The sequence below is a fragment of the Trachurus trachurus genome (genome assembly GCF_905171665.1).
Source record: "Trachurus trachurus genome assembly, chromosome: 24".
Lineage (NCBI taxonomy): Eukaryota > Metazoa > Chordata > Actinopteri > Carangiformes > Carangidae > Trachurus > Trachurus trachurus.
Genome location: NC_139910.1, coordinates 11,506,171 through 11,526,759, shown reverse-complemented (window position 1 = coordinate 11,526,759; position 20,589 = coordinate 11,506,171). Strand labels below are relative to the sequence as shown.

The 20,589-nt window shown below is 42.3% G+C and overlaps 1 protein-coding gene across 1 annotated transcript in view; it reads left to right on the top strand.

Moving 5' to 3' along the window:
- rngtt (RNA guanylyltransferase and 5'-phosphatase) overlaps positions 1 to 20,589 on the top strand; it is a 109,425-nt gene that overhangs the window by 75,978 nt on the left and 12,858 nt on the right. The window contains exons 13-14 of the mRNA XM_084001120.1: positions 8,569 to 8,669; positions 17,658 to 17,724. Coding sequence (XP_083857246.1) covers positions 8,569 to 8,669; positions 17,658 to 17,724 — 168 coding nt within the window. The remainder of the gene's footprint in view (positions 1 to 8,568; positions 8,670 to 17,657; positions 17,725 to 20,589) is intronic.

Genomic DNA, 20,589 nt, shown 5'->3' with positions numbered 1-20,589 from the left:
TGTAAGTATCTGTGGATACTTGAAGTTGAGGTAGTGGACAGACAGAAATCGCTGTGACTTTAAATCGATAGGAGGAGGCGAAAGGCTTCTGATCTTTGCTCTTTTACAACATCAAACCAAAACTCTTGTTGCAAACTCATCACTTTTATATCGCAAGGTCTGTTCACAGCAGATGCAGCAGTGGGGACGAATAAAAATCATTTCATCAGCAACACTACATGCATACGCTGAAGTGTGTAGGGGGGGTCAGCAGCACTGCCTCACACTGAGATTGGTTTCCAGAAGTCATCGATATTGGTTGACCTCTGCACCGACCAACGCGGTGTTAAGATCTTGTCGTGTGAATGGGATTAGGTGTTGCTCCCGAGGTTAATCTCAGTCGGGGTCCCGCGGCCGTGAAGGTCCATTAATATATGAGCAGCAGAGGTTTGGTTTCCACTGCAGCAGCGCCGCAGTCTCTGGGTGGGTGTGTGTGTTATCTCGCCCAACACACGGTGTCCTTGGAATATGTTTTTCTTTGCGTGAGGGAACATTGGAAAGATTTTTAGGGATTTCTTACAGAACCGTTGCCGCAGATGGCAGAATTGCTAATCAGAGAGCACTCCAGATGGTGATCTCTGCACAAAGGGTACAAAGACGAGGTTTCTGTTCTCGCTTCACAATCTCAAGTCATTTCTTTTGACTCCACTCAAAAAGCCAAGTCGGTACAGAAGGGCTTTTTTTTTTTATATCCGTTTTGAAGTTAAAGCTTTTGAATCATATTGTGAAAGATTATCAAAGGCAGATATGGGGAGTTTAGGGCAGGTCATTGGTTACTGCGCATTTTGTGGCGTTCATGAATGAGAATAACCACCAAATATGTGGTCATTCTCTTCTTTTGTTTGCGTGTCAACTCAATATTTCCTTCTTTAATTTGCCCTCTTGTCCCTGTATCCTTCAACCCTGTTTATTCTCAGACTAATCTTTTATGCCACAGCACCATTTACACCAAACCCTTTAGGATATACACACACACACACACACACACACACAGAGGAAGTGTCAATGTGACTCTCTAAGAAATGGGCCAGTGTGTCTGAGCTGCAACAGAGGGAGCTTTTCTCTGGGGAACAGATTTATTGGACTTGTCCAGCCTTTTGTCTGTAATCCGCAGCACACTCAAACAATAAGTCTGCCTCGGAGCAAAAAGCTGTTATTGAAATGAGATGGTGGAGAGAGAGAAAAAGAGGGAAAAAAACACTGTAATCAAAGGACTTATCTTAAAGCACACCCTCAAGGAGTCTTCTTTTTCCTCAGTGGAATTACACTTCCTACACTCATTAGGCATGTGTTTATTATGGGCAGCTTCTGGTATCAATTGTGAACTGCAACGATATGTATACAATAACGGACAATCGTGCATTTTACGGTAAAGAGGCTCATAATGGTTTATGAATAATTGAGCTGCAGCATTTGTTGTTCTCCTGTCGTTGCCAAATAATGAGTTCAAAACTGAAACTGCTCTTAAAATGAATGTTGGTGTTTAATACAATTTATCTCTTTCTCTGTTTGCACAAAAGTGAAAACATTTCAAATCAATAGCAAGAGGGAGGTTTAATACTTATATCTATGTATGCACAGTAAACCTGCTTTTAAAATCGCCACAGTGGTTTTTAGACACAGCGCTGCATATTTTGCAAAGGATATGAAAACAGGAGCAAAGAGCAAACATAGTGGTGAATACATATAGTTTAGATAACAGTCATTTACGTAACTCTGTTTTGGATTTTTAAACTCGGAGTCGCCGCCGGCTTGGCTGCAGACTGTCTCGTTAAAAGACGAAGTCTACTATTCTGTGTGGTTTGCTCTTGAAAAAAAAATGCAGTCAGGATCAGTATGTGCAATCAAATGTTGTATTAAAAGCACAAAAAGGATTGTTTAATCAATAGTAATCCTTTAGGAGTATGTGTTTAAGAATAACCAACAACTGACCTTTTATTCTGGCGGGTTGTGTTTACTCTGGTGTACAAAGAGCTGCCTCATCTATCAGTATTCAGCTTCTGTGTTTTCTACGTTTTCATTTCTTCTCATACTCTGAGGCGCAATGAAAATGACAGGGAACCGTTTCTTCCTGGTGGAAATATGGATTGCGTTAGATCAAACACAACCTGGCTATTTCTGGACTTTAAAAGGGTAACAAATCTTAGACCTGCCGCCGTTCAATAACTTGTCACATTGTCTTGTTTGCTGTTCTTTCCCTTGGTTCTCATATGTGCTCCCCACCTCCCACCCACGGTTATTTATTCCTCTGTACTGTCGGCAGAGAGGGGGCTACAGTTTGGACCTCTTCTATCAATCACAACAAACTTAAAACTGATTGTCAGCCGAGGCCCCGTTTTAAATAGCGCCCCTACAGCTGGTTGTGTGATAGCCTGTCAAGTGCTGTAAAGAGTAATGCATTGTTGTTTTGATGAATCGCAACATGTTATTATTCATGAGCTGCTGGTTCCTTGAGGAGCTGTGATGGTACCATTCATGCTTGGACAAACACTGTGGGTGTGTTTTCTGTGTTGTGGATTTCTTGTCTGTTTGAGCTTCTTTGACAGTTCTCTTGAAAGTTAAATATTGTTTTGTGGACTACTTTCAATATTTATCTCAGTCGCCAAAAAAGAGTTTTGTTTAAGCATGATGGATGGATCAGGATTTTCTTCTTTCAAAGCCGTAGCTGCAGTGCTGGTGCTGCCTGCACCTGCAAATATATACTAGGTAGAGAAGAAGATAGATACCAACAATTAGTCCTGCACGATATCAGCAAAATGTCTGATGTGTGATGACACTGTTCAATATTGCGATGACGATAAGACTTGCGATAAATACGCAAGTTCCTGTGTCCTTCTGCTTTAGTAGGAACCCTGCTAACTGAAAATGACTCAAAACGCTGTAGTACATATACCAGGCCTGTGGTGGCGCTGTAACACTGCCACACAAAAAACGGAGAAGACAATGTGGAAATCTTCCGTGCTGTAAAGAAACTTCAAACATTATAAGTTGACTAAACACAAGAAATCATGCCAGTACAAACCAATGCCACGTAAATGCATTTCATCCGTGGTATCTGAGGGACCCATCGCAAGTCCATCGTTATATTACGTTACGTCTAGCGGTGTAGCTTCGGTTACAGGTATGAGGTTTTTGAATGTGAAGGCATGGCGCATGTAAATATAACGTACTCATCGCATTTAAGGTAACCATTACCATTTGTTTACCTACCAATTAATCATCATCAGCAGAGATGGAGTCTGTTACGAGATATTTTACTCCAATAGAAGTAAAAGGGGATGTCGTCTGTATACATTGGTATTTCGGTGCATATACAGTACACCATTTCCACCTGAGGATTGCATGAAAGCAATGAATATATTGCAGTAAGACACTTTGCAGCCCCTGCATACAAATGATTGTTATTATTACCTATAGAGTCATTGGCTGAACAAAGCAGAAGAAAATGTGGAGATGTACAGACTCCACAGCAGAGGCAGCTGACAAATTGACAAAAAGCTACTTAAAGCAACACAGGAGTAAATGATGATGCGTTGATGCAACCTTGTTTAAACTCGATAACAACTTCAACTTTAGATGTAGTGAACCAAAATACTCAAGATAGAGATGGACGCAGATAGAGGGAAGAATTGATTCCAATAAATGTCTACAAATGTGGGCTGCAAATGTCCTGCAGCCAGTGAAGTGAAACCCCCCAAAAAAAGAGGAGCAGTGATTCAAAGCGGAGCCCAAAGTCTACCGTGAACAAACACACTAAAACTGAAATCAAGCCGAAGCTTTGGGGGAACGGTCTGTTAGCGCTGCCAACTTTGACATCTTTGAAAATCTGAGAGGGCAGGTCTTAAACACGCTGTGTGCCCAGGACAGTCGAAAAAATATCTCAGGACTTTTAAAGGGATCTGTGAAGAGGAGTGAGTGAGTGAAGAGTGGCCGTTTGAAGAAAGGCTCATTTTCTCTCTGTGTGTGTTTGCTGCTGGGTTTATATTTACTTCTTCTTCTCACACAAAACACACAAAATATGTAATCTGCTCAAATTTCTCCCTCAAACTGAACATAGTGGAGGATTTAGCAGCTAAAGAGCCAGATTGTTTCCTTCAGGAATTAGCACAGACCAACTATTTACATTGTTGCGTCTACTATTAAACAGCACAGCAGCGTATTGTGTGTGTATGAAATGTAAATCAGAGCTTTGATTATCTGCCCCATCTCTGCCCTGGAGCTTGATTCAGGGCAGGTCGGATCTCCTCCCTTCCTCCTTTTGGTCCCTGGCTGCACTGAGTCCGGTCCTGAGGTCAGATAAAAGTTAATCATTCATTTTCTTTACTGAATATTTTATATGAGGCTATAAAACCATGTTATATTATGTTAGACGAAGGCTATCTAAAGTTAATTCTTGTTAGTTTGTTTTTCCGTGTTTTTTTTTAGGATCCTAATAAAGCTGCTGTTCTGTTCTATTATTCATGCTTCAGTGTTGCTCATCGAGATCTCATCTGAACAGATTTCGGGGGAAAAAAAACAGAAATTGTTGTGTAAAACTTGAACAATAGCAGCCAGCTAATTGATAAATGTAAGGTTTAAATCGGGCTCGGGCTCATAAATACAGCTAATGGGATGGGCTCGTTTGATTTTTTGGACTTGATCGAAGCACTACAGTACATTCATAAGGGAGGTGGAGTGATCCGTGTAAATTAACGAGTAACAACTCCTGAGGTGTAAAATGTGAAATAACAGCATTAGTGTCAGCTTCCATTGGTCCCATTTTTAGGCCCCTTTAGTGCTTCTCATTTTTATTAGAGCCGACAACCTCTGTCTAGTTATCCATTCCCTAGAAATAACTATTGCATATTATATTTGCTTTTACATTTTCTCTCTATTTGTTTTTTTTGTTTTTTTTTAATTTAAGAAGTTACACAGCTGCACTCTCACTGTGCATCGGCCTCTGTTTTTCCTCCCCTCAGTCTGACAGTGGCAGCCCAGCCTCTGCATTTCTAACCTGAAATAGCAGGCAATTTATATGCAATGGAACATCATTACATGAAAATGAATTTGATAGATGAGAGATGTGTTCCTGAATGCAAGGTCGGGTTTGGAGGTCTGCTTTGCACTTCAATAATGAAGCTCCTTGTTTTTGTATGTGCAGTCACTTATTGACAAGACTAACAATAGCAATGAAAGCGAGAGTACAACTGGCAGCACATTTTCATTTTGGAGTGAATTTGAAGGTCGCCTATTTATTTAATCTGCCGTCTGATTGGCTTTTCATCGGGTTGTTGCTATGGTTTTACTGGCTTGGATTCATTTTAAAGCAAATTCTACTTTGGGTTAAAACGTAGCATACACATTTCAGCTCCGAAGCATCGGCTTCTCCGAGGGCTGACTGTTGCATAAACTGCTTTAACTAATTGAGCTGTACATGTGCTGTTGTTTCTGCACAGACTTTCTCCCCCTTCAGAAGCTCTGGCTCACCCAGATCATTAATGAAGGGACTTTATTTCACATAAGAGCTGCATAAGTGGAGTAAGTCTCTTTTTTTAGAGGAGTTTATTTTGATGCCTGGCTGCGCGGTACAGCTATAACTAAGTGCATCAAAGACTGTTCCCTTTCACTCTCACCGTTTCAGAAGAAAAGATGTGCTCAGTCGAGGTTCTTTAAAAAAAGAGATCTGCCCTGCTTTCCTGCTCTCAAGCTAACTGCGGTGAATAGCCTTTGTAAAGCGTGCTGGTTTCAAAGGGGAACGAAGGCCGCCTCCCACACCGACAGCTCCACCGTGGACAAATCCGAAGGCCACGCACGTGTTCAGTCTACACCGAAGACGACAAAGTCAACCAGCCATTACAGTTAGAAGCATCAGTACTGAAATCCTGCAATAAAGGGTGCCGGTTATGGCTACGCTAAGTGATGAGCACAGTGACTCTCTTCTGATTACCGCCAATAATCAATCTTTGATTACTTTTTTATTCCAATCCTTCATTGTGTAGACACTTGTTTTCATTTTCATATTGCACCTTTTGCTTCATCGTGAACAAGAGTTACCAGACTCCTTATGTTGCACAACAAGGCTGCAGACGGTGTGTGAAGTGAACTACAGACTTACTATAAAATAATTGTAATGCTGATCAGAGGAAAGACCATCTGACTTCCCAGAGACATGTTTATGTTTATGAAAATGCATGCATCAGGTTAATATTTTATATCATAGATATGAGGTTTAACAAGAAGTTTCAAACTTAAATGCAGTGCATACTGGGACGAATCAGCAAGAAAGCCAACATTGTTCCCATGTAACTTAATGATGACTCAGCTGAATTGATCTGCTGAACTTTTGGTCAACTGAGTGATCGTTTCATCAAGCCATAATGGACGATCAAGTGATAATTACACAATTTAGCCCAACAAATTTACCACAATTAAACCAAGTTAACCAGAAAAGAGACGTTTAACATATTCATTGTTGGTGTTTGAAGAGAAATGGAGATGAGGCAGGCGGCCTGGAGGAGGCTTTAACGGCAGGCTCTTTGCTCCACCTGCTAGAGATGTCCTGAACTGATGACAGGGATCAGTATTGATTTGCAATCCAGCGTTGCAGTGCTGCTCTCCTTATTGATTATTCCACGGTGCAGTGTGAGTGAAAGCTAAAACGGAAAAAACAAAACAAAACCGCAGACTGGATCTTCTAACAACTCTGTTATTTCTCCTCTTTGAAGCCAAGATGGGTGAACAAAACACTCAGCTGGTGACAAATCAACCTCCGTTACCTGTTAATTAACATTAGCTCCATGACTAAGCTGATCAGGCCAAAGTTAAATTTAAATTAAACGCTCTTCAAGCTGGTGTCCGTACTGATGAATGTTTTTAAATTACAAATGAGACTCTAACATTTAAATTCCTACCAATTCAATGTCACGTAAATGGACCAGTATCTGTGCATTTACCTTTACGTTGGCGCACATCTGCCAATATGGTTCAGACATAATCTTTTTTGGAAAGTGACAGTATTTAGGAATCTCTATGATTAACTAATTGTGGCGCATGTAGAGCACATGTGTCAAACATGTTATCACATGTGGAAAATGGGGTTCACATGTGATTCACATAAAATTGGGCCAAAACCACATGATTCCCATGTGCAAATAACATGTTTCCCATGTGCAAATAACATGATTCCCATGTGCAAATAACATGTTTCCCACGTGCAAAATTTTACACGTGTGAAGTTCATGTGTTTTTTCTGTAAGGCCATCCCTACTCTGTCTTCTCTCCAGCCGATGCCTTCATGAGTCACATTTTTACCAGTTAAATTGGTGATTTAAAAAACAGCAACTTCCTTGTTGTGAGCCAGGATATTCCAGGATGTGGATGAAACTGTCGTGTCATGGTTTGAGATTACATCAGCTGCTGCTGTTATTTCAACCTGTCAGATACAGTACCGTTTTTTTAATTGGGTTCGACAGACACCCAGAACTTTTGTCACAGCACTTTTGACATCATCAGACAAAAACAGACCTAACTGACAATAATTAAAAGCGATACCGGGGCCGGACCCTAAAGTTTATTGAAAGCCATTAGGGAAAGTTTTGTGTCAGGCTGCGACTCAGCAGCAGCAGCAGCAGCGACCGTGTGTCTGTGGAGGAGTTTTCTTTTTCTTTTTCTCCTTCAAGTCCTGCCACCGGCCTGCACGTGGGTGGAGCCAGAAAGAAAACTCCTCGTCCGGTCATGAGTTGTGACAGCGTAAGGTCCTCCCGAGGAATCCTGTCTTGGCATTTTCCAACACATTTCCTTCGGAGTGTAGACTTCTGTTACCGGGCAACCTGACAGTGACAGAATCTGGTCATCTGTTCCCGCCTCCACCCGTCATGCCTTTACATTTCTCATGTTCCCTCCGTGCGGCGCCGGCTTGTTTCACGTCCTCCTAAATGTCAAGCACACAGGCATAAATAATCCAAACGATGGAGAAGGAGAAGCTGCTGCTCTTTGTGTGACGGGCGTCATATGTCGCTGTTCGGTGCTCAGCCACGGCAGTAACGGCATGGGGGGGAAAACTGCAATCGCATTGAATCATAGAGTTTGTCAGCCTCTAATTATATTTACATGTCTGTTCTAATACGCTCCTACCGTGCAATTTTCCACTTATAATCATTTCATTTCAGACGCAGAGTCCTTGAACAAATTCGTTAATTAGCTCCCTTTTGTTTTTGTCGGGGAACTTGTTTGCATTTCACGACACGGTTGATACCCAGAGACTAATTTTTAACCGAAGATCACTTCTTCGCTTCCACGTCTTGCTGCTCCAGACACTTAGATACCAACAGTGAATCATAATGGAGCCTAATTTGTTCGAGGCTTTTCAGACCATAAACTGCTGCTCAGCCGTTCTCTGCTCGGCTCACAAATTACCCAGCCATTAAAAACCTGCCGTGTTAAGGGTTGTCAACCTCGCTCCGATGAAAGCGTTTTGTGTTTGTGTTCGTTTACCCCAACAACCTCCCCCATGTGATTTAATGTAATGTGATTTTCTCGTTGTCCCTGCAGAGGTACAAACCCGGGAGGTGTGATGAAATCCTCAAGTGGAAGCCCCCTAACCTCAACTCTGTGGACTTTCGCCTGAAGATCACCAAAGTCGGAGGAGAAGGGTAAGTAGCTGTTGCCAGGGAAACGCTCTGCTTCATGAATCTAATAGCACCTATCATTTTCTGATGCATGGATACACACACACACACAGACACACATGCACACACATGCTCACGTACAGTTTCTGTGTGAGGCATGTTTTTCAAAGAAATGAACCGAATTTCTTTGACACTCATCTTCCTCTGTTTCATACCTTTATGTTTTTTTTCTCTCTCTCTGGGGTTCAGTCTCTTCTAACAGTAAAGTTGCTACAGTCTGCAAAAGCTCATCCCTTTCACCATCATCCCACCTACATATGCGTTTTTTTTGACTGCAGTCCCCCTCCCTAAAAAAAAAATCTGACTTGCTCTATGCGTCTATATGTGCAAACCCTTCCCCTTTTCTCCCGTTTTATGTTTGTGTTTTTTTTATCCTCTGTAGTATAAATTATTCACATCTCCCAGTGCTCCTCCTACAGTACAGTAGTCCCCATCCTCCTGGTAGACATCACATCACAAATCTGCAGAAAAACAGTTCTATACTAGAAAAGACAAATCGATTTCCTGCTGGTAATTAGAGGCCTTGGACACGAGTATTCAGAGTTTCAGATGCAGTCATGTAATAGTAAACCTGTTGTGAAATGCTCCCACTTCCATCCCAGCTCTGGATTACCATCTCCATTTTCCACAAATACTCATGTCCCCCGAAGGGATGAATCCTAATGTCTTTGGTAATGATTATCCATACGTCTCGATGCATCAAAAATGCTTTTTCTTTATGTGACTACCTGCTGTTTGTAAAAGACATCAGACCAGTAATGATCAGTAATGAGGACAAACAGATAGCTGCGGTAATAGTGATGTCTGCTTCGGTGGCGATGGAGGTTCGGACATTGTGACATGTTCAGGTGTATCGGTGTTGTCACAGTAAAGAAACAACAAAGTGGGATGTTGCATCATCTCGGCTCCAGTGTTGATAAGACAGAGTGAAACCTCCTATTTTTCTACAATCGCATCGGGACAGGAATATCTGGTAATTTAAATTTGCGGTACAGTTTGTGAGTCACTTCTCCCTTTTCGAATCAGGTGGAAGTGAGTTAAGTTTGTTGTTTGATAGTAACGTCACATCAGAAGCAGCGATTGTTTTTCCCTCCCGTAGCAGGTTGATATTTTCACATCTTGGTGAAATGTCTCCACAATTGTTAGAAATCCTGTGATAGGATGTCCTTTGGTGTTAATTTTCATCTAATGACATCATCGGGTTAAAAAAAGTTTTTTGAGTGCATAGTGTGATTGTAGGCTACTGATTAGCATGCTAATATAATCATAATAATCATGAGTTTTATTTATATAGCACTTTTCGAGCAATTTCACAAAGTGCTTTACAGATAAAACATTACAGAAAAAAGAGTAAAAAAGGAAGAAAACCTGATAAACCGGCCACATAACCCACAATCAATAGTTCACAATAAGCAGCACTGTGCCGACAAAGACAGTGCAAAGTAAAAATGAGTTAATATGCTAAATTCAAAAAAAAAAAAAACAGAAGAGCAACCCATGCACTACTGACTTCCTCCTTCTGTCCACATGTCAAAGTGTAGTTGGGCGAGACACTGAGCTGTGGGGAGGCCAGAGCCTCACATGGTCTCTCAACTGCTGTCATGTACATCGAGTGAATAAGAGGAAAATTATAAGATAGAGCAGCACTCAATCATCCATTTACTGTACCTGCTCACTCGCTGATGTCAGGATTATTGCACTAAAGTACAGACTCACAGAGATGCTACAGTAGCGTCCTTGGGTTTTTGTTTTGTTTTTTTATGTCAGCAACACAATGCACTTCTTTTTGATCTGTGTACTTTTGCTGCTATTCAACTGTGAGCATTGTCTGGCCGCGAACAAACAAGACCCACAGCTGTCGGCTCTCTGCTCACGTCGCCTCTTTTCCCCCCCCGGGAGCCAGGTGACCTCCCTGCTGACTGACTGACTGACTGTCCCAGCTTTTTAGCCACGAGCCTGAGCCACCGTTCACCCACCGGCAGCAACAGACTGAGAGGAGCAACGGCCGCACGGCACAGCCACTCATCCTACTCCAAAGCCAGGCAGCCAGCTAGACAGCTCTTGGACTCCTCCTCCCTCCTCCTCCTCCTCCTCTTCCTCCTCCTCCTCCTCCTCCCTGCTGTGTGGGAGAGCACAGGCGATTGTTGTTGCCATTTGAGAACGTTCAGACGTTTCGCTGAAAGATGAATTTGAGGGAGAGGAGCACTCTCTCCAGATCTCGCTCGATGTAGATTTTCAGATCTCTCCTTAGTTACTGAGAGAGTGAGTGATAGGGAGAGAATAAGAGAGAGAGAGAGATGGACAAGTAGGTAACAACTGTTTATTCACCAGCCCACACAATCAATCCTTGAGCATGTCTTTGTGCACCACCGAGGCACACAGCCTTGCAAGTCTTATTACCTTCTCCAAGACGGAGAACAGAGGCAGACAGTGATTATCGTGAGGCTGGAGAGGAGGAGAGGAGGAGGAGAGAAGAATGAAAATGGAAAGTTGACGCAAACCCAGAAAGGCAACGATACAGTAGCGCCCCTCCCAAATCTGGTAGTTGAACAGTCCTGAGTATTGTCTAGGATCGCTTGAACCAGGGGATAATTCGAGCCAGCGAATCTCTCTGAAGAGGCGGTGACTAATGGTTACATCATCATTCATTAGGTGTGTAGTGACTTCGAGGGCCCGGGAACGGAGAACGATACTGTACGTCTGGCTCGGATTAGCTCCCAGGAGGCCGCTCCTTGTTACCGGTCCTTCTACTCTGTCGACTCGAGTGTCATTACGGCATCCCAGTCCATTTTTCCGTGTGAAGTGTTGTTCACAATTCAGGTACTCACTCTCCTCATCGCCGATGTAAAAGAGCCAAAGTGACATTAAGTGCAACATATGATTCAGAGGTTTTGGGGGAAATTCATTCATCCATACAGTCCTGCAGTTAGTTGGATTACTGCGCCATTATGATGTCATCTTCTTCTTTTAGGTTGGATAATGTGAATGGATGTGTTAGTTTTTCCCATTTTCATCAATTGACCCTTTGTCGGTGGGGTTTTAGTAAGAGACAGTAAGAAACAAATATCATAGTATCACTCCATCGCAGTTTCTTAATCTCTTAAATTATATTTAATTTTCAAAAATCGTTCCTGATGTCTATGAAACTGTTATTTCATCTTCTAATTTGTTTTCACATATTACACAAATAATCCTGATTAACTCTGGAAGGAAAAGATTACAACATTACTCCATTCATCCATTAGAACAGAGAAAAGAGACGAAAGACGAAAAAGCAAAATGAAGAAGTGGCAAGGACAAAAAAATAGAAATCAATATGGAAATAGATTAACATAGTACATATAAGACATATATTAAAGTGCACAAAGTAAATGATAATTAGGATTAATCCATAAGGACACTTTTACTTGTCACATTTGGTGAAATAAAGAATTAATTTCCCACATTTTGCCAAACACCATTTGAAATGTCAGTAACAAACTTTATTCTCTGTGCATTGTGCTGTGAAACTCCAAACGTCTTATAAAGCGTGAAGATACAGTATTTCTGCAGTTTCAATTGTTCGATGCAAACAGTTGGCACAGACCGATTTTATAAGCTGCAGAGAAGGATTTAGGGTGAGGAAGACATTTCACTGCACTTGTGTAGTGAAGTTCACAATAAGGGAGGGGGGTCAAAGATGTCAAGTGAGCCCTCGCAGAGTTTCTGCCGTCAGCACAAACATGAAGGATTCTGCAGAACAAACATGCAGCCTGTCTTTGGGCTGAACCTCCGCCACCCCATCAATAAATGCCTCTGTATGGACGGAGAGAGAGATTTCTGGCGTTGGCCCAGCTGTATCGAACTGGCATCATATCACAGGGAATGTGTTGGCTGAGCTCCAGCGTTCACATTTTATGGTTCTTAGCGTCTAATTTTCTGCTGCTAAACTGGGTTCTTATGATTATTTTAACCCACGTTGGCAGCATGGATAATTATAGGTCATTAATGTTGTTAATCTTTTACAACATGCCTCACTGGCCAATAGTAGTCAGCATATCTAAAGGATGGTTTTTGGTAAAAATATATTTTCATTATTGCCAAGAAATGCATAAAAATACCAAAATCAACCACCACCATTTATCAATCTCTCAATATTTATTGAACGTTTACAAGTTTGTAGCATGAACTGATAGAACAGCACAGTAGTTACAGCCAAACCTTGCAGAAAACATCGCCAACAACACAATACAACTAAATACCAACCCTAGAGCTCCAGATCCTTCATGAAATCTTAACTAATTTCCATTTATAAAAGCTTTATGATTCGTCTTGAGCTCCGTGGGTGAAGCCTTCCACGTATTGATCCTCCAAACGGACAGATAGGGTTAATGAAACGGCGCCTTACTGTATTTCGCTCCATGGCAACTCAACCCCAAGCCCATTTGTTCCCTCTGCAGATGACGACTTCACAATGTACCTAAATTATTTCTAAAAAAAGAGGCAGTGATGTCCTAAAACAGCTGGGCCTTGTGGGTGTTGGCAAACGTTACTGAAACAGCAGAAAATCTTGAACATGTTGTTGGCGACCTGGCTGATTAATACACACATGGTACGTTACTGAGCACGAACGTCATCGAGACTCAGTGTGTGGGTGATTGTGTCAAAATAAACTGGAGTGCACTGGGGAAGAGAACGAGTAACGACTTCATCAATTCCTAATCAGACTGATCATTCTGCCACTAATTTCATGTAGCATGTTTGGATTGTGTAAGAAAAAAAAAACATGAAGCCACACAATAGAAGAAAAAAAAAATATCCAGGAAAATTTGTTAAAGAAGAAGTTGTTTTGTATTTGAGCAGTACTGTATGTACAGTTCAGTCATATTTCAGTGAAGACTGTTGCATTATGGGGGTTGGCTGCAGAGATGGACAGAGTACTCGACCCCAGTACTTGAGTAAGAGTACAAATACTACTGGTCAAAATTTACTCCGTTACAAGTAAAAGTAGCTCAGTCGACATGTGACTTGAGTAAGAGTAAAAAGTACTTGCTTTTAAAGGTACGTAAGTATCCAAAAGTACATGCTTTTAAATTTACTTTAAAGCAGAAGTAAGTGATATATTTGTGTTAATATAAGTCTTAAATAGTTATATCTTCCGACAGCAATCACTTACATAGAGTGTTTGGACTGAAACACGGGTCTGTCAGTCCCTCTGCTCTGCTCTGAGCCGAGGAGAAAACATTTATCGTATCCTACAGTTTTTATGTAGGACTGTTATGGTGCGTTCAAGGAAACTCGTATTTTTCCGACCGTGAAGTGGTACCAGTTCGATCTGGTACGAGTTCACGGGTCGGAAGTTACGAGTGGCCGTTATAGTGACTTTCACCGGTAAAACAGGTCGGAAAAACACGAGTGGGTTGCCTGGAACGCTACAAAGTCGTAAGTTGTGACTTGAAGCTGTAATTTATGATTTCAAAAGCCTGCCTGGAACGCAGCATTAGCGAAAACGACCGGATCACTCACTTCTGCTTTAAGTAAGAGTAAGAGTAAATTTCTTATTTTTCACATCAATGAATTACTATATTTTTTTTCTAAATGAATTTCAGGACCTTTTAACTCTTGTTTCTGAGAATTAACTCTTTGAAACCACCTGCACTGATGTGCTGCTTTTAGGGGTAGTGTTAGGGTTTCCTTCTCTGACAAACAGTAGCTGTGTCTCAATTCAGGGGCTGCAGCCTTCGGAGGACCCAGCCTACGCGGTCTCCGGAGGCAACGGCTTCGGAGGCTCCTCCGTCGGCTGCATCAACGGTCGGTAAATGGGACGGTCTAGCCTTCAGAGCATTTCCTGATCCGAACGTAAACAACGGCCGAACGTAAACAACAGCCGGACGTTAAACATTTAAAAGTGCCGCTTGTAACGGCTCTACCGCTCCTCCTCCTCCTCCTCCTTTTTTTTTTTTTTTTTTTTTTTCAAGAAGTAGAATCAATACAAGGGCAGTTATCATTAATATACTAATAAACAAACCATTGAACAGCAGCCGGGGGGGGGGGGGGGCTTCAGGCTATTAAGTGAATAGAGAATAAAGAGCACAAGTAATGTGTTTTCATAGCTTTCTTATTAAAAGTTGTCACACACACCTCCGCTCCTCACCTGTGCAGCCAGAGCAGAGCAGAGCTCAGCAGCGGGCAGCCACACCTCCGAGCCGGCCGCAGAGCCGGGTTACCATGGCTACAGCACAGAGCTGCTACGTTCGATAGCTAACGGCTAGGTTGCTAATAACAACAACGGTGCAGCAAAGCATCTTGGGATACGGGAGGCCGCGAAGGATAGTAGCGATGCATGCACGAATTGGGACAGCCTTCGCGCAGCGCTGTGACGTAATCGGCCTTCAAATCCACCCTCCGAAGGATGCAGACCCTGAATTGGGACACAGCAAGTGTGTCCAATAGTATTTTAGAAAAATAAATAAATAAAGCAGACCTGAAAGTAACGAGTACTTTTCAGCCTTCCTAGAAATTAACTCGAGTAAAAGTAAAAATATTTGTCTTGGAAATGTATTCAAGTAAGAGTAATAAGTACCAAAGAAAGCTAATACTCAAGTAAAGTACAAATCCTCTGGATATGTACTCAAGTACGTACAGTACTCAAGTAAATTTACTCCGTTCCTGTCCACCACTGGTTGGCTGCAGCCGTATTGTTGCGACGCCAGCCCCTGTCTTTTAAAGTTCGTCGTCCCCCCGGTGAATCCCAGCTCAACCAGACGTCTGATGGCTCGTGTAAAAGCTTTTTACAGCCGTGGAGGGAATAAATTCATGACGAGCTGAACGCGTCCCCGGACGGCGACTTCAGTGCAGAAACACGCCGGGGAACCGCCGAGTCTTCAGTTGAGCAGTGAAGAATTACCGCTGTCAGAGATGATGAGGAGCTCAGAGAGACAGACACGACTGACTGCTAACTGCCAGAGAAAATCATTTTGACTTGTGTCACCAGCCTGACAGGAGAGTGTGTGAACGTCAGAGCTCCACAAATGTGTGATTTACTACTTACTTTCATGAAAGCTGTGAGAATCAACATTTCGTTTTCGAAGACAGTACCTCATGTTCTCTATTTTTAACATCACGGGGGTGTTTTTTTTTTTATGTTTTTGAATTCACAAATCGTTTAACAGCTGCTACAGGTCTGACTGGATGCTGCTGACACTATACGGTGACATTTAACAGCTTCGTGATTGTTTTAAATAAACAAACCCCAAAAAAATAGTGTTTATTTATATCAGCGCTCTGTGCTGTTAAGATCGCTCATTTGAAGACAATTCATCTGACCTCGACGCTGAGGGAAGATTGCAATGTAATTTAAGACAGCAGGAGTCTCTCAATTACACATGAACCTCAAACATTCAGGCTTTTGAGCGGAGCGTCGAGAAGGAGACAAACAAAAGAGCCCGTTGCTCTGAAGCACCCTGATATCTGATCCCTCTGAGTCTCTTTCCTCATCTCATCTGCTCGGCCGCCTCTGGTGAAATCTCACTGATGTTGCTGCAGACAGTTCAGTTGTTTTGTGGCGTCATCATCATCATCTGGTGCTGCAATGATCTTCTTGCACGTTCAAGTATTTAACCCCACAATGTTGCAAATCAGCAGTATTAATAGAAGCAGTGACGGGAACGGAGTTGGTGCTGTAAAGGTCTGAACAGTGTCCATCACTGCACGGCTATTTGGCTCTCTTAATGTCTACTGCCGCTTCCTTCCTGCTCGTTGCTAGCTATCATTACACAGGAGGGGGCTGAGGAGGGGTGGTGGGGGGGGTGGGAAGATCTCTGTCTCTGATTTCAGCTCCAATTGAAATCTCTGAATGAGGGGCCTCAGACTACGTAGAGGCGCTGCAGCTCAGCCATCAATTTGGCTCAATAGCCCCCCTTATTTCCGCTCTAAAAGTGGCGGACTGATATGAAACCGGGGGGCCGTGCGCTCGTCGGTCTATCTGGCACTCGCAACGTGTCTGCAGACAGTGTGTGATTAAGACATCTGCAAGGGCACGATCCCACTGCTCAGACACATGTTCATGGTGCAGAGAGATGCAGTAGCTACACTATATTGGTTAGTTCACAAAAATAGATTAAGATGCAAGATAAACGGTGACCAATATTCTTAAAAAGAGAGAAAATAAGAAGATAAAACACATTTCAAATGAATTTTATTTTGATAAAGAGGTTTGTTTTCTCATCTGCCATGTTTCCAGGTAACTACCTAGTCCACATGTTTCAGATGTGAATAGCTAAATTAATCTTGGTCCGTCTTCCTTGTGTAATGAAACGATATCTGCTTTTATTTCACCAACAAAACTATGCTCACTTCTAAGTAGAAAGGATGATAGAAAACAAAATGAAACTCTTTTTCTATATCAGCCAATACAATACATACTGTCCAGTTTCAACCATAAGACTATATATTTGGGTTTATATGTTTGTTTCTCAGCACCATATTCAAGTTTTATCATCATAAATGTTTGCAGTCCATGTCTCACCAGCCCATTACTGATGAAAAAGTATACAAGACACAAGGCACATACATTATTATACAGTTATTTGTGTATCCAATATAAAAACCTTTATTATTGCCAGCATGTTAACTGGTTCCATAACCTTTATAATACCACAGCGCTGTGTTCAGTCTCTTTATACATTGTTATTATCGTTGTTAATATTATTGCCTTGGCCACTGAACACGTCCGTGCTGTAAGTTTAGCAGCACGACGCCGCCTGCGGAGACAGACGGGCTCGTATAGGAGGTGTAATCTCACATCTCTGCTGTTCTGTTACTAGCTGGAAAATGGAAAAATGGAAAATGGAAGTGACGCAGTGATGTCTGTCCGCCGTTACCACTCAGACATTACACACCGCGTTGCACAGGTGTGTGTGTGTGTGTGTGTGTGTGTGTTAACTAACCGTGGTCTTTTTTGTCTTTTTGCAGGCTGCTTCCACAGACCGTCGGCCTGCTCTACGTCGGCAGCTATGACAGGCCCTTTGCGAAGATGAAGGTGAGAAACTAAACGTGTTGTTTTGTTGAGTTCATCCTGATGACAACAAGCCGCTGAAGGCCCACTGCACCCTCCTCCCTCCTCCTCCCTCCCTCCCTCCTGTGCTTTTTCCAGTTTCCAGATTTCACTCTTGTTGAAGGCAGGTTCACGAGATGCAGTTGTGACATGTAGATCCAGTATTTAACAGCTGTGCTCCCAATTAATTGTTTTATGTAAATTCTCACACAAGAGAACTAGCTCTTTATTAGAGAACCCCCACGGTGCCTTATTTCCTGTGTTATCGGTGCGTTTTATCCTATTCCCTTAAATTAATTTGGTAAACTCAGATTAATGGACGTCAGCATGACACCGTCCTCATACCCTGTCTTCCTCCCTCCACCCGACTGCTCTTCATTTATCTCTTTAAGCACCTTTAAACACCCTCTTTGCTTACTAATTAATTCCAGTCAGGCTGCTCAGCTCTCGGAAGTGAAGGATTTTTTTGATTCCCGCCGGTCTGTCGCACTTTGATCTTTTTTTTTTTGTTCGGTGTTGAAGCTCCGTCGGTGAAAAAATCAACACCTCCTCACACAGATGTTTGCTGAACTGGAAAGTGTTCGTTCCCCTTTAGAGACGAGCAGAGCAAAGTGTTTGGTGCCTCCTCTACGCCGAGCACGTAAAAGAAACAAGTTTGTGCTGGTCAACAACAGTTTTAAGACAAAAATAGTGAGGAGTTTCTTTGTTTTACATCGTTTTAAATTGGATATTTTCTGTGATTAAAAACACAAAATAATTATTTTATGAAAACATTTGCCCCCATTATATTATCAAATTGGAGAAAGTATTCATTATGCTGTAAGTACTGCTTACAAAGACAATTATTTTTTTACACCTTCATTTGAACTCGTGTCAGTGTAATAATTATTCCTTGATCAATCACTGTCATTACTGTAGGTCGGCAACAAACGGTTATTTTCTATCTTGATTAATTGATGAATCATTTGTCTATAAAAGTGTCGCTGTCATTTCCCACAGCTCAAGATACATGATGCCTTCAGATAGTCGCTTGTTTTTATTTGAGAAACAGCCCGAAGACTTCAAAAACAATATTCAGTTAATAATCAGACATTATTAAAAAAAGCATTTAAGAAGGTTCAACTAGCAAATTAGTTGCGAATTTCTGCTTTAAATAGGTTACAGTGATTATTTGGTTATTAAATAGAAGCCGAGTAATTTTCTATCAAGCATCTAATCAATGCATTAACCACATTAACCTCAAGCTAATGTGTATTCTGCACCGTCAGAGGGATTCGTCATCATCAGCTGCTGCTCTTACTGTAACGACACTGAGTTCAAGAGCTGCATATTGTCTGTCTGAGTGTGTAGTTGTGCTGTTTGGGATCGTCATCACACACTTACTGTAGATGCATCAGACTTTTGACCTACAGCGATACACAGTCGAGCACACTCCACAGTAACAAGCACCTCGTCCATGTTACAGGAGGCTGTTTATGGAAATCCACTGGTCTGGGGGCAGTGACGAGAACTTTGTTTCACTTCTTTCCATCCTCATGCGCTTTTCTTTTAATGCTGTTTAAATTTGGCACATTGGACCAAATGACTCTCCCGCTTCCCAGCCGTCACGGTCACAGTGAATAAGAGTTTCTGTTCCCTCTGGTGCCGTTCTCACTGTGCCAGATTCCCATGTTTCAGCCCTGGGCTCCATAACTGAACAAGGTGGTGGAGGCTCAGGCTCCGTTGTTTCGGTCTCCGAGCTCATCTGAGGAAGACGGAGCAGAAACACCGCAGCCCCGAGGTCGTCGTCTTCTCTCATCACTCGTGCTGCTATTTTCGGTGTGAAACGTGTGTTTTACAGTCGGTCCGAGTGCGAACATGGCGACCTGCGTTTTTTTTGCTGCCTGCGTATATAATGTGTTCTCGATAAATCTGACATGTAGTGTAGTGCCACCTCTGTATACAGGCTGTTGTGTTGTGTGTTTGTGTGTTTGTGTGTTTGTGGCCTGCAGTTCTCCACACGAGGAGTTTTGATGTTCATTGCCTTGCTCAGGGGCAAGTTGGAAATCACTGGAAGTCGATTAGATGCAATCTGTGGCACATTCAGCCGCCGCCTCGTCTCAAAGCTTCACAGCTGCTGTGAAAAAATAACGGAATGAAACCAACTTTTTTTCCTGTAATTAGAAAGATGTTGTAATCTTCATGAAAACCTCTTTTATTGGCTCAATCCGTCCAGTTTAGCTCCGTGTTGTTGTATTTCTTACACTGCTGGTACCTACAGGGAATTGCAAAACTGAGTTTTGCAGGGGAGCTCTCACGATGCTTTATCGGCTTAGCCTTTTTCGAAAAAGGGAGCAGATATTGTGAAAGAGCAGGCTGGGTGAGACTCTGCTGTCTGGTCAGTGTCTGGACTTCATGAGCATTTACCCCCCTCCCAAAAAATGGTTTAATTATGAAAAGCATGTCTGGTTGGGTGTAGAGATTCACTGATTGTATCTCCATTGCATCTCCATATAAACGTGGTGAGCGTGTGCAGCCTCTTTCTGCTTGTTCATCACTCCTCATAACATAATAATGTAGGCTATGTTGCAGCTGAAGCACATTCTGCCGCCGCATTACTCAGCCATAGTTTACACCGGCTATAATCGCATTGTAATCACCAAAGTAATTAGTGAGATCTGGAAAAAACGCAGCAGCAGCATCGCTACGTATCGCTCCGACCGGGCGCACAAGGTCTCCCAGGTTAGTTGGTTAGTTGGTAGACTTGTTCCGAAGAGTCGGGATAACGACCCAGGCGGTCTGTTGTAAACACCCCTCGCCTCGGTTTTCCGCTGTGATGATGGATTATCAAACACACTAAAGACTTTTTTC